Genomic DNA, 13,436 nt, shown 5'->3' with positions numbered 1-13,436 from the left:
CTGAGCTGGGGGGGAGGGGGAGGTGTTTTCTGCCTGGGGCTCTTTGAGGTCTTCTATCAGCACCTCTGGCCGGGGCCATGGAGGTCTGTGCCCAGACGGCCCCGTTAACCCTCTTTCCTGGGGATTCAGGGTGCAGTCCAGCAGCCGGGAGCCTGCCTGGGGACGCAGTGAAGCTGGGTGAAGTCCCACGTGGGTCCCAGAGAACACGGTCGTCCTACGCTGGGACAAGGAGGTAGGGAGACGGGTCTGTCTGGAGGGCTTGGCTCTCCCATCACCCCAGCCAGACCCTCACTCCACCCTGCATCAGATGCCAATCACAAGTAGTAGGTCCTGTAGCTGTGCCCGGTGGCCAGCTGCTGTCTTTGGTTTATCTCGGTGATAAAGAGTTTTAAAGTAGGTAATCCCTTTGGAAGAGAGTGCGGGGAGGCTCGCGGCGCCCTTGCTCACTGCTCTTGCTCTGTGAACTCCAACTCGACAGAATTAGGCCCTCAGCCCAGGGGACTCCCTGGCCCAGCAAACAATTTGGCCCATCATCCTCCCGCCCTTGCCTGAAAACTGTACCGCAGGGTGAAAGATTATTTCCAGTTGGTTGGCTTCCAGGGCTGTTACGCTTAGACAGCAAGTTGATTTCAGACCAGCCCACTGCACAGAAACCCACATGAGACCCTGACCCTGGGCCCTGCGGCCGAAGAGGTCTGGTCAGAGCTATGAGGGTGGTGCTTCAGCCATGCTCACCGTGGACGACGCTCTGGAGCAGGTCGGGGAGTTTGGCTGGTTCCAGAAGCAAGCCTTCCTGACGCTATGCCTGCTCTCTGCCGCCTTCGCCCCCATCTACGTGGGCATCGTCTTCCTGGCCTTCACCCCGGACCACCGCTGCCGGAGCCCCGGGGTGCCCGAGCTGAGCCGTCGATGCGGCTGGAGCCTGGCCGAGGAGCTCAACTACACGGTGCCGGGCCCCGGGCCCGAGGGCCAGGCCTTCCCCCGCCAGTGCCGCCGCTATGAGGTGGACTGGAACCAGAGCGCCCTCGGCTGCGTGGACCCGCTGGCCGGCCTGGCCGCCAACAGCAGCCTCCTGCCTCTGGGCCCCTGTCGGCACGGCTGGGTGTACGACACGCCCGGCTCCTCCGTCGTGACCGAGGTACGCGCAGGCCCTGCGCTGGGCCGAGCCTGTGGGTTTCAGGGCCAGGGAGGAAATAGATGACGAAGACTACAAGGTTCAGCTTCACGGCAGGAAAGAGGGAGCGGGGCTGTGTTCCCTGAACTGTAGCATCAGCAGGCTCCAGGCTGGGCACTCGGGATTCTTCCCTTGTTTAATCCTGCACAGACTCTGGGTGTTAAAGGAAGAAACTGAGGAGAGACCATCGAGAGCCGGGCCGAGCTGGGTTGTTTGAGCGCGGGTCTCTGGGGAGACCGGGGCTCCTCTCCTCTCTGCCCCGCTGGCTCCTCGGCAGGCCTGCGGAATTCACCTGGGGTCTAGCTTCCCCACTATTAGAATTGTGAAGCGCCCCCCCCCCCCCCCGCTGCATTCAAGAGCCATGGACACGTGACAGCTAGACACTGGCCTCCTAGCTGGGTGGAAACTGCCCTGCAGTCAGACAGAATCCCAGCCTTGCCCCGGATTGGCTGAGCGAAACTGAGTAGGTTACTCAACCTCTCTGAGCCTTAGTTTCCTCATGAGTAAACCAGCGATGACAATGCCCTGCCCTCACAGGGGTCAGCATGAAGGTGTTGACCAGACAAGCCGAGCTACGCTGGGTGTCCCACGGACGGCCCACGGGGGAGGGAGATGGCGGCAAAGGCTTTGCCTGCACAGTTTAATGAGTTATCTGAGCGTTTTCTTTGTGAATATTTTAGTAAAAAGGCACCAGGCTTTTTTTCCTTCACAGACCCTTTGGAAAGCGTTGTACCGTGACAAGCGTGGGCACTGGGAATCTAGAAACAGACCAGGACGGGGAAGTATTGTTCTCTGTGTCTGCAGTATACTCTGCTTGGAAAGGGTCAGATGCAAGAATTCATCCACTCAGTCCTCCATCTGTTCATTCAGTAAACGTATTCCGAGCTTTTCCTCTGTTCGGGCACTGGGTGTGATGCCAGGAGGGAGACAGAGAAGAAACCTATGAGGTTTAAGGAATTTGCAGTCTCCAGGGAGTGAGGGACAGATGGCAGTGGTGAGAATAAGACCGGCATCCCAGACCATGTGTGGGAGATGCGGAGGGGCCAGTGGGCTCTAAGGATGGGGATCTTAGCTACTGAGCTGATCATGGGGGTCTTCCAGGAGGAGGTGGCATTTTTTAAAAAATTGAAGTATAGTTAATGTACAATGTTGTGTTAGTTTCAGGTGTACAGCAAAGTGATTCAGGTATACATACCTACATATCTATTTTTTTTCAGATTCTTTTTCCTTTAAGGTTATTACAAAATATTGAGTATAGTTCCCTGTGCTAGACAGTAGGTCCTTAGGAGGTAGCATTTGAATGGAGCCTCGGGTGGTATTTTGAGCAGCAAGGAGGGGGAACAGAGTGGGCGGGGAAGCGTGAGCCAAAGCTCAGGGGAGAGGGAGCCGGTGCTACATTCGGACAGCAACGAGCTGTTAAATTGATTGGAATCCAGGGTCCAGTAGAGGAGTCCCAGGGGAGAATGGTGGAACCAGCTCACTTTCAAGCCAGAGCACTGAGTCCTTACGCAGGTCACCAGATGAAATACAGGACGCCCGTTAAATTTGAATTTCAGGTCAACAGCGAACACTGTTTCAGGATAATTAAGTCCCAGGTATTGCACAACATTTGCTACAATTGTTGTGCAATACCTGGGAATACAACCGAGGCTGAGAATGCAAATGCTGCAGGGGGCATCCTTATACTAAAACAAGAGTTGTTTATCTGAAATTCCAATTCAACAGGGCACCATGTATTTTTTTTTTTTTTCCTCTAAATCTGGCCACCCTGCCTTTGTGCCAAACAAGGGAGCTCGCCGGTCAGGCAGAGGACAAAGACCGTCCTCGCTGGACCTTGGGGATGGTCCAGGCGCTGGTGGGCGTGGGGCTGGGGGCTTCGTCAGGCGGGGAGAGCCTGAGGAGGCTGAGACATGAGTCCCGGCGGGACTGTCAACCAACATGGTTGTCACAGGAATGAAAAGAAGAACCGATTTAAGAGACACAGGCCCGGCAGGGGCTGGGGGCCAATTTGCCAGAGGGCTCTGGCTGGGAAGGAAGGGGAACCGAGCTCCTGAAAACTGAGGCTAGAACACAGGGCAGCGGCAGTCTGTGCAGGTGTGGGAGCCTGGCCAGGTGGTGGCCTGAGCGGGGCCGTGGACTTGGAGAGGAGGGGACACAGAAACGATTGGCCAACCGTGGGCTTCCAGTTGCCCTACGATCCAGCGTTGGGGAGGCCTGGGAGGGCGAGCTGAGGGGCTGTAGGGTAGAGCTCATCTGGGGACCTGCGGAGTGTGAGGGCCGGTGGGACCCGGCTGGAGGCGATGAAAGGCCATGAGAGCGCGGGCCTTGAGGTCAGCAGCGGGAGCACAATTTCTCCCGGAAGGAGTGGGCTTCCCTCTAACTCTCCCTTCCCACTGCCTCAAAACCCCTTTTGCCCCCCTTCTCATCCAAAGCTGAAGCTTAATTTGGGGAGAATTCACCTTTGTTGTTCATTTCTGCAGAAATAATCTTTAACTTGGCCTTGCCTTGGACATTGGAACCGGCTTAAGGGAGGACGATGAGGCGACCTGTTTGAATACCCGGCTCCGCTACCCCCCTCGTCCTGGGGACGGAGGTCAGGGTCCATCTGGGGCAGGAATGTGCTGTTTCCAACCTCGCCTGATCCCAGGGATCACCTGGATTCTGACCCATATCTGCTGAGACAGAGTCCACGGGAACCTGTATTCTAACGAGGACGCTGGGCGATTCTGTGCTCGGGCGAGCTTGGTGGATACCATGCTGCTCTATAGGTTGTATTCCCACCACACTTCCTGGTCCCAGTGAAATTCCAGCAGGGACAGTGACCCGGCCTAGGACACCCCATCCTGCACTCCCCCTGTGCAGCCCCAGGCTTTCCCCAGGTCCTGGTGGCACAGAAGTGTCTGGGGGCAGTGGCAGGGTTTGGGAGCACAGGGCCAGGCAGGCTCACGAGCCTTGCAGATGCCTCCAGACCGAGACCCTCAGCGCAGCTGGGGGCAGAGTCCTCAGGGAAGGCGGGGTTAGCAGGGAAGGCCGGGTGCCCCTTCCTTGAGCTCCGTGAACACTCTGGCTTCTGCACGCGCCCGGGGAAGGATGGCACCCAGGGCATTTCAGGAGGGGTGGCAGGGACATCTTACAAAGATGCTGACTGCAAAGAGTAGAACAAACCCAGGGCAAAAAAACCGGTGGCCTGCGGCTTTGGTGAAATCTAGAATGCACCGAAAGTCGTCTTGGGCGGAGTGGGCGGAGGCTGCAAAGAGGCAGCTGCAGGTGCAGACCTGGGACGGCTAGATAACACCCAGGAGTGGCCTCCCCCGCATTCTGCTGACGGGGACCAGGCGGCAGGAAAGCCAAAGATCTGCAGGAGGAGCTTCCTGGCGAGGGCGTTTTCAGCTGAATTTTAAAGGGAATAAACACCTGGACCGGCAGAGAACGGGAGCTACTGGTATCTCATCCTGTCTCTCAGATCTGAGCTACTCTTGCGAGCAGACAGCGGGCTCTGGGCATGAGACAGATGGTAGCGCGAGCTCAGTATTAGTTTCTGAAAGTCCAGTGGTAGCAAGGAGTTTTACCTGTGTTTTTCCAACAGTGCTCATGACGGAGCCCCGGGACCAGGAAAAGGGCATGGCTCGTGTAGGCAACTTCAGATCTTTAAAGGTGGTGGGTACAAAGCCTCCACTGAGAAAGTTAAATGGTTTACTATCTACCAAACCATGTGCACATGATCTGTCCCTGCAGTGCCTGCACTAGCTCTGTGACGGCGACAGGACGGGCACCACACACCTATCAGACTGGGAAACTGGGAGACTAAGGCCCAAAGTTGCTAAGTGATCTCCCTGCATCACACCCCACAGTGTCGCCTGGTGGGGCGGAACCATGACTCCAAAGTGTCCCTGGACACCACCCAGCTGGTGCTGTGCCAGGAATGGGGGGGCGAGGGCCCCGGCTGCTACCCCGCAGCCCCTCTCGCGTCCCTGGGGCGCCGTCCTGCTTTCTGCACCGCTGAGCTCTAAGCGGTGATGCTCCCGCATTCAGGCCTCCCAGCTTGCCCAGGCGTGTGGGCATCACCACGCGTGTGCCAGGCATGGAGGGAACCCCGCACACACCAGTGTCCTTCCCCAGGGAAGCCGCTCCTGCCTCTGCCTAGGTCTTTCCCCCTCAATCCCTCCCTCTGAGTCTCCTGCCACCCCTGGGTCCCCCTCACCCCACTCCCTGCACACTGTGCAGCACACAGGCTGCTCCCTAGAAGCTCCCACCGCCGGGCCTGTGTGTCTTTGCTTAGCGATTCTCGTGTTGACACTCACAGCTCCATCAGTCATGACCAATTTACATAATTATGGGTAGAATTTACATAATTAAACATATAATTAATATGTACTTAATTAAGGGCCTTGACCAACTCTGGAAAACATTTATTTTACCACATTTATGTCTTTGGATAATTACTTTGCTGTATTTCCTTTAGAAACCTTCCCTTTTGGCCATGCTGTCTTTTGATAGCTGTCAGCGGCACTTGACAACAGCCTCTTTAGTGTATATTGAGGGTAAAGCCACGATAAATATATTAGGCATATAATGACATTGACTGAGATTCACCAGAAACCTTGAATTTGTCTTATGAAAATGTGGCAAAGAGAAAAAGGTGTGAAGCACCTGGGGGATCCCACATTTTGTGTTGTACGTTTACATTGTCCGGAGGGAGGATGGAAGGTGTAGTTTGACTTACAAACGGTCCTGTGTTTTCGGCCCCTCCGACCGCGGTGTGACCCGCAGTTTAACCTGGTGTGCGATGACTCTTGGAAGGTGGACCTCTTTCAGTCCTGTGTGAATGTGGGCTTCTTCCTGGGCTCTCTGGGCGCCGGCTACATCGCAGACAGGTACGTAAAGGCCGATCCGACTAAACAGCACCAACACCATGGAGAGAATGGACTTTAGGGGCCAATGGCGGGATAACGTGGCCAGTGGGAATCTTTGCAGAAGTTGAGGGAGACAAGACATGACAGCGAGTGCTTTGGACTTTGTGGGGCAGCAGGACGGAGGCAGGTGGGGATTTAGGATGGGTTTCAGAGGTTGAAACTGCATGCAGAGTGTATAGCTGGGGTGTGGGGCTGAGAGGAAGGGGGACAAAGCCACTGTTTATGCTTCTAGCAGATGGGTGGAGGCGGGCAGGGCCATTTTTTGAGATGGGACAGAACAGGTTAGGGACAGCCTCGGTTGCTGCTTTTTGGGGTGAAGCGGGTGGGAGCAAGCAAGAGTTCTGTCTTGGGGCTTCCCTGGTGGCGCAGTGGTTGACAGTCCGCCTGCCGATGCAGGGGACACGGGTTCGTGCCCCGGTCTGGGAAGATCCCACATGCCGCGGAGCGGCTGGGCCCGTGAGCCATGGCTGCTGAGCCTGCGCGTCCGGAGCCTGTGCTCCGCAACGGGAGAGGCCGCGACAGTGAGAGGCCCGCGTACCACCAAAAAAAAAAAAAAAAAGAGCTCTGTCTTGGAAGTGGTAAGATTGGAGATGTGTTCAGGGTAGCCTGTGAGACAGAGAAGAGCTGCCAAGTAGGCAGCTGGATTATGAGGTTTGGGCTAGAGTTAAATACTTGGGATTTGTCACCGGCAATTGGTATTTAAAGCTATAAACCATGTCTGAGATAAGCGAGGAGAGGGCATATGGAGAGAAGAGCCACATGTAGGAGTTGGTGGGCAATGGCAGTGTCAGTGGAAGGTTGAAGGTAAGTGAGAGATGAGAGAGTGGATTTTTGTGTGTGGACGACTCTTCCCCACACACCCCCCCACCCCGTATTTCCTTAAAGCACCCCGTGTTTCCTTAATTTCATCTTTACATGTGGGAAGAAGTTGGAGTGAATTTTTCAGTCACAATAGATTAGAATATTTTTAGCATTTATTTATTTATTTTCAGGAGTAGATAATTTTCATGTATGAGTTTAAAAAATATATATTTGTTTTGTTTCTTAAATTCCACATATGGGTGAGATCACATGGTATATGTCTTTCTCTGTCTGACTACTTTCACTTAACATAATACCCTCTACGTCCATCTATGTTGTCACAAATTTATTCTTTTCTATGGTTAATATTGCATTATTTTATATATATATATATGTATATACATATACACACACACACACACACACACACCAAATCTTTATTCATTCATCCATTGATGGACATTTAGGTTGCTTCCATATATTGGCTATTGTAAATAATGCTGCCATAAACATAGAGGTGCAGATATCTTTTTGAATTAGTGTTTTTATTTTCTTTGGAAAAATACCCAGATGTGGAACTGTTGGATTGTATGGTAGTTCCATTTTAAACTTTTGGAAGAAACTCCACACTGTTTTCCATAGTGGCTGCATCAATTTACATTCCCACCAACAGTGTACTAAGGTTCCCTTTTCTCCACATCCTTGTCAACACTTGTTATTTATTGTCTTTTTGATAATAGCCATTCTGATAGGTGTGAGGTGATATCTTGTAGTTTTGATTTGCATTTCCCTGATGATTAGTGATGTTGAGCATCTCTTCATGTGTTTGTTGGCCATCTGTATGTCTTCATTGGAACAATGTCTATTCAGATCCTCTGACCATTTTAAAATCTGATTGTTTGTTTTTTTGATATTGAGTTGTATGAGCTCTTTATATATTTTGGATATTAACCACTTATCAGATATATTGTTTGCAAATATCTTCTTCCATTCTGTAGACAGCCTTTTCATTTTGTTGATAGTTTCTTTTGCTGTGCAAAAGCTTTTTAGTTTGATGGAGTACCATTTGTTTGTTTTTGCTTTTGTTTTCCTTGCCTGAGGAGACATATCCAAAAAATATTGCTAAGACTGATGTCAAAGAGCCTACTGCCTATGTTTGCTTCCAGGAGTTTTGTAGTTTCAGGTCTTACATTTAAGTCATTAATTCATTTTGAGTTTATTTTTGTATATAGTGTGAGAAAGTAGTCTAGTTTGATTCTTTTGCATGTAGCTCTCCAGTTTTCCCACCATCAGTTACTGAGGAGGCTGTCTTTTTCTTATTGTATATTCTTGTCCCCTTTTTCATAGATTAATTGACATATAAGTGTGGGCTTTTTTCTGGGCTCTCTATTCTGTTCCACTGATCTATGTGCCTGTTTTTGTGCCAGTACCATAGTGTTTTGATTACAGTGGCTTTGTAGTATATTTTGAAATCAGGAAGCCTGATACCTCCAGCTTTGTTCTTCTTTCTCAAGATGGTTTTGGCTATTTGGAGTCTTTTGTGTTTCCATACAAATTTTAGAATTATTTGTTCTACTTACATGAAAAATGTCATTGGTATTCTATGGTATTGTATTGTATTGAATTCAATACATTGTATTGAATCTGTAGATTGCCTTGAATGAAGTATAGTCATTTTAACAATATTAATTCTTCCAATCCATGAGCATAGTATATCTTTCCATTTTTTTGTATTGTCTTCAATGTTTCATCAATGTCTTATAGTTTTCTGAGTACACATCTTTTACTTCCTTGGTTAGATTTATTCCTAGGTATTTTATTTTTTTTTTTTTGATGCAATTGTAAATGGGATTGTTTCCTTAATTTCTCTTTCTGATAGTTTGTCATTACTGTATAAAAATGCAACAGATTTCTGTAAATTAATTTTGTAGCCTGTAACTGCTGAATTCATTGATTAGTTCTAATAGTTTTTTTGGTGGCATCTTTAGTATTTTCTACATATAGTATATCTTCTGCAGTGACTGTTTTGCTTCTTCTGTTGGATTCCTTTCTTCTTTCTTTTCTTTCTTTCTTTCTTTCTTTCTTTCTTTCTTTCTTTCTTTCTTTCTTTCTTTCTTTCTTTCTTTCTTTCTCTTTTCTTTCTTTCTTTTTTTGTCTGATTGCTGTGGCTAGGACTTCCAATATCATGTTGAGTAAAAATGGTGAGAGTAGATATCCTTGTCTTGTTCCTGATCTTAGAGGAATTTCTTTCAGCTTTTCACCACTGAGTATGATGTTGGCTGTGTGTTTGTCATATATGGCCTTTATTATGTTGAGGTATGTTCCCTCTATGCTTACTTTCTGGAGAGTTCTCCATTATAAATGGAGGTTGAATTTTGTCAAAAGCCTTTTCTGTAACTATTGAGATGATCGTATGGTTTTTATTCTTCAATTTGTTAACGTGGTGTATCACATTGATTGATTTGCAGATATAGAACCATCCTTGTATCCCTGAGATAAATCCTGCTTGATCATGGTGTATGATTTTTTTTAATGTATTGTTGTATTTGGTTTACTAATATTTTTTTGAAAACTTTTGCATCTATGTTCATCAGTGATATCAGCCTGTCATTTTCTCTTTTTGTGGTGTCTTTGACTGATTTCAGTATCAGGGTGATGCTGGCCTCTTAGAATGAGCTTGGAAGCATTCCTTTCTCTTCAATTTTCTGGAATAGTTTGAACAGGATAGGTGTTAACTCTTCTTTAAATGTTTGGTAGAATTCACCTGTGAAGCTGTCTGGTCCTGGGTTTTTGTTTGTTGGGAAATTTTTTTAAAAATTACTGAGTCCATTTCATTACTGGTAATTGGTCTGTTCATATTTTCTATTTCTTCCTGATTCAGCCTTGAGAGATTGTATATTTCTAGAAGTTTATCCATTTCTTCCAGGTTGTTCATTTTTTTGGTGTATAATGATTCATAGTAATCTCTTATGATCCTTTGTATTTCTGTGGTGTCAGTTGTAACTTCTTTTTCATTTCTGATTTTATTAATTTGAGCCCTCTGTCTCTTTTTCTTGATGAGTCTGGCTAAAGATTTATCAATTTTGTTTATCTTTTCAAAGAACCTGCTCTTAGTTTCATTGACTTTTTCTATTGTTTTCTTAGTCTCTATTACACTTATTTCTGCTCTGATCTTTATAATTTCTTTCCTTCTACTAACTTGGGTTTTATCTGTTCTTCTTTTTCTAGTTCCTTTAGGTGTAAGGTTAGGTTGTTTATTTGAGATTTTTCTTGTTTCCTGAGGTAGGCTTGTATCACTATAAACTTCCCTCTTAAAACTGTTTTTGCTGCATCCCATAGGTTTTAGATCATTGCATAGATGACTCTTTAAAACAAGATGGCTGTGAAGGAAATGTGGAAGTGGAGAGGTAAAGGGTCCAGGAAGATGAGAACAATATCATGGAGAGAGCAAGGAACCAAAGGGGCTCAGTCAAGGGCTGGACCCAAGTGCAGTGGGTGAGGCTGCCTTTGGGAGGAGACACAGGAGAAAATGGATGCTGGTACTATTATGTCTGAACATTCTTGGGTAAGAAGATGTGGGCTTCAGACAAGAAGTGTCTCTATATAGAAGTTTGAGGCAAGAAGACATGGAGTAGGTAAATGAAGTAGACATGCTGGAAGCCAGGAAGGAGGATGACAGGGAAAGGCAGAGGGCTTGCTGGGCCTGGTGGGGAGAGATCCTGGGTGTGGGCAAGTTCAATGTAACCACATAAGAGGTTGGTCCCTTCCTTCCTTGCCTTACTGCCAGAGAATGTGGGATAAGATTTAAAAGATCGAATCAATAAAGCACAATTATGGGATGAAGTTTTAGCAAATAATTTGCCCATTTTATTCATGAAAAAGGAAGGGAAAAACGCTTTTCAATAGTTATCCTATTAGGGGCTTTCCTGGTGGTGCAGTGATTAAGAATCCACCTGCCAATACAGGGGACATGGGTTTGAGCCCTGGTCTGGGAAGATCCCACATGCCGCGGAGCAACTAAGCCTGTGCGCCACAACTACTGAGCCTGCGCTCTAGAGCCCGTGCTCCACAACAAGAGAAGCCACTGCAATGTGAGGCCCACACACTGCAACAAAGAGTAGCCCTCGCTCACAGCACCTAGAGAAAGCCCACACGCAGGAACAAAGACCCAACGCAGCCAAAAATAAATAAAATAAAATAAATAAATTTATTAAAAAATATTTATACTATTAGAACTGAAGGTTTTCCCAGAAAAACTAGTATGACCATCGATAAGACTAACTATGTGGGGGAAAAGCCTGGCTTCTGGTGCACCCTGTTAATAATAATACAGTCTGTTAAATACAAAGGTAATGAGAGGAGATGAGTCTGAGAAGCAGGAGAGTCAGTGAGGGAGGCCACTCATCCTTGACTGAGATGCCATGTTGCTGAGAGCGCTCAGGATTCCTCTTCAGTGTGGCTTAATGAACCCCGCAAGAGCCGCTGGTCGCTGTTCACTGAGGATGGACAAGGTCAGGCTCTGAGGAGGGGCAGTGATCAACGGACTGCATGGTCCCTCAGAAAAACTGTCTTGTCTCCCACGAGAGACACTTGCTGTCCCATCGTCCCTGTGAACACTCAATACTCATCTCACCTCGCTGTCTCCTTGCCTCTGAAGGTTTGGCCGTAAAGTATGCCTCTTGGCCACCACCCTCATCAGCGCCATCTTGGGCGTCCTGACGGCCGTTGCTCCAGACTACACGTCCCTGCTGCTCTTCCGCCTGGGGCAGGGGCTGGTCAGCAAGGGCAGCTGGACGGCTGGCTACACCTTGAGTAAGCACCTGCTGGCCTGAGGTTTCCACACACTTTAAGGAGCCACGGAAGTCAGGTAGTGGGGTAGAATGGGATGAAGCCGAATGTGGAGGTGGGTTTTTTTGGGGAAGAGGATGTTTGCAGGGTCTAGAGAAAGTGTGGTCATTCCAGCTGTATTTGTTGTCTGCGTGACTAGGGCTGGGCATGCTGTCAGGATGGCCTCCTTCTCTCTCTCTCTTGCACACTCTCTTTCTTTCTGTTTGAGAGACACTTATATAACCACTTTAATAAATCAGTGTTTCCTATCAACTAATCCATTTGGGAAAAGAAGATCACATGTGATGTGGTTACAACGATGGGGGTGTGCAGGAAGGGGAGACAGGTGGGAGAGTATTTTAACATTTTAAATATGAAAGAACCAGCATCTTTCAAAGTAAATACAACAAACTCAACTGGTTTGAAGGACAGTAAACAGTTAGGAGAGAAGACATAGAGGAAATAAAAGAAGAGATAAACATAATGATTTTTAAAAATGAAGTGCAAAGCAATGTAATTCTATATACTATATTTTTTTTTCAAATTTTCTCTGAAGGGTAAGAATAGAAAATGAAAAATACTTCCTTAGAAGAAGGTAGTATAAGAACCATCTGTGCTTCCCTCAGCCAGTTTTGGGGCACGTCAGACAGCAGTGAGGATAACCCACATTTCTGCCATGTCTTGCCATCTCTGAAGACGAAGTCCTATGGCTTGGCATCCTGAGAAATAGTTCACTAGAGCCAAGAAAAATCATATTCCTCCCTTGGGAAACCATGAACACGCCGGTTAAGTGTAGTGAGTTCAGCACATATTTAGTGAGAGCCCAGCCACCTGTATGCTGAACGTGCACTACTTGGCCCGTGGTGAAGAGGATTAATTTTGAGGTCAAAGCTACACCCAACACGGACCGGCTGTGTGGTCTTACAGACAAGTTCCATAACCTCTCCGCGCCTCAGGCTCCTCCGCATGGGAATGACAAGGCTGTGAGGTAGACGAGGTGCCCCAGGCTGTGAGGTAAATGAGGTGCCCCAGGTGTAGCCTAGGGGGATGCCCGCCCCAGACTCCTCCCTGCAGCGTGCGCACCTGCTGCCACTTGGCAGGCAGGGGGCGAGATGGGGTGCCAAGAGAGATAAGGCCCCTGTCCTCCCTCAAGGAGCTCAAAGGCTAGAGAGAAAGGGAGACCCACCGGGAACCCCATTTACCCGCGGTGGAGCGAGAGCTACCCCTGGCCTCGTTCTTCCCGCGGCTGTCCCCGCTTGCTGTGGGCCACACACCCCCTGGTCCTGTGCGCGCGGCTCCTGCGCAGTCCCCTGTATTGACTCCTCCTCTGCTTCTCGACCCCTCAACGTGGCAGGACCCAGGAGACTGTGCTCCCCCATCCCCCAGTCTGTCCCACCTGTGCCCCCCTCCCCAGCCCTGCTGTCCCCTTTACTTTCAAAATCCCTCCGGAACCCCATCATCTCACTCCTCTGCTGTCTCCACGACTCCCAGACACCAGCGTCACCTCACCTCCACGGTGGTCTCCCCGTGGCACCTACAGGCAGCAGCACAGTGAGCCTTTAATAGGCATGGGATCGCGTCACCCCTGTGCCGCGGCGGCTCTGCGTTTCCCGCAGTGGAAGCCAATGTTCTGGGCAAGCCTATGAGGCCCCCCAGGAGGGCGCATTGCCCCACTGACGGGGATCCTCGTCCACAGGGCCACCGCGCTGCTGTTTCCTCTG

At 48.9% G+C, this 13,436-nt stretch overlaps 1 protein-coding gene across 1 annotated transcript in view; it reads left to right on the top strand.

Annotated features, from left to right (window-relative positions):
- The first annotated feature begins 727 nt into the window (after window positions 1-727).
- Window positions 728-13,436, top strand: part of LOC132530633 (solute carrier family 22 member 1) — a 32,866-nt gene continuing 20,157 nt past the window's right edge. Inside the window, exons 1-3 of the mRNA XM_060167896.1 lie at window positions 728-1,138; window positions 5,945-6,048; window positions 11,546-11,700. Of these exons, the coding sequence (XP_060023879.1) occupies window positions 728-1,138; window positions 5,945-6,048; window positions 11,546-11,700 (670 nt within the window). The remainder of the gene's footprint in view (window positions 1,139-5,944; window positions 6,049-11,545; window positions 11,701-13,436) is intronic.

The sequence above is a fragment of the Lagenorhynchus albirostris genome, chromosome 12, assembly GCF_949774975.1.
Source record: "Lagenorhynchus albirostris chromosome 12, mLagAlb1.1, whole genome shotgun sequence".
Lineage (NCBI taxonomy): Eukaryota > Metazoa > Chordata > Mammalia > Artiodactyla > Delphinidae > Lagenorhynchus > Lagenorhynchus albirostris.
This window is presented reverse-complemented; position numbering and strand designations above follow the sequence as displayed.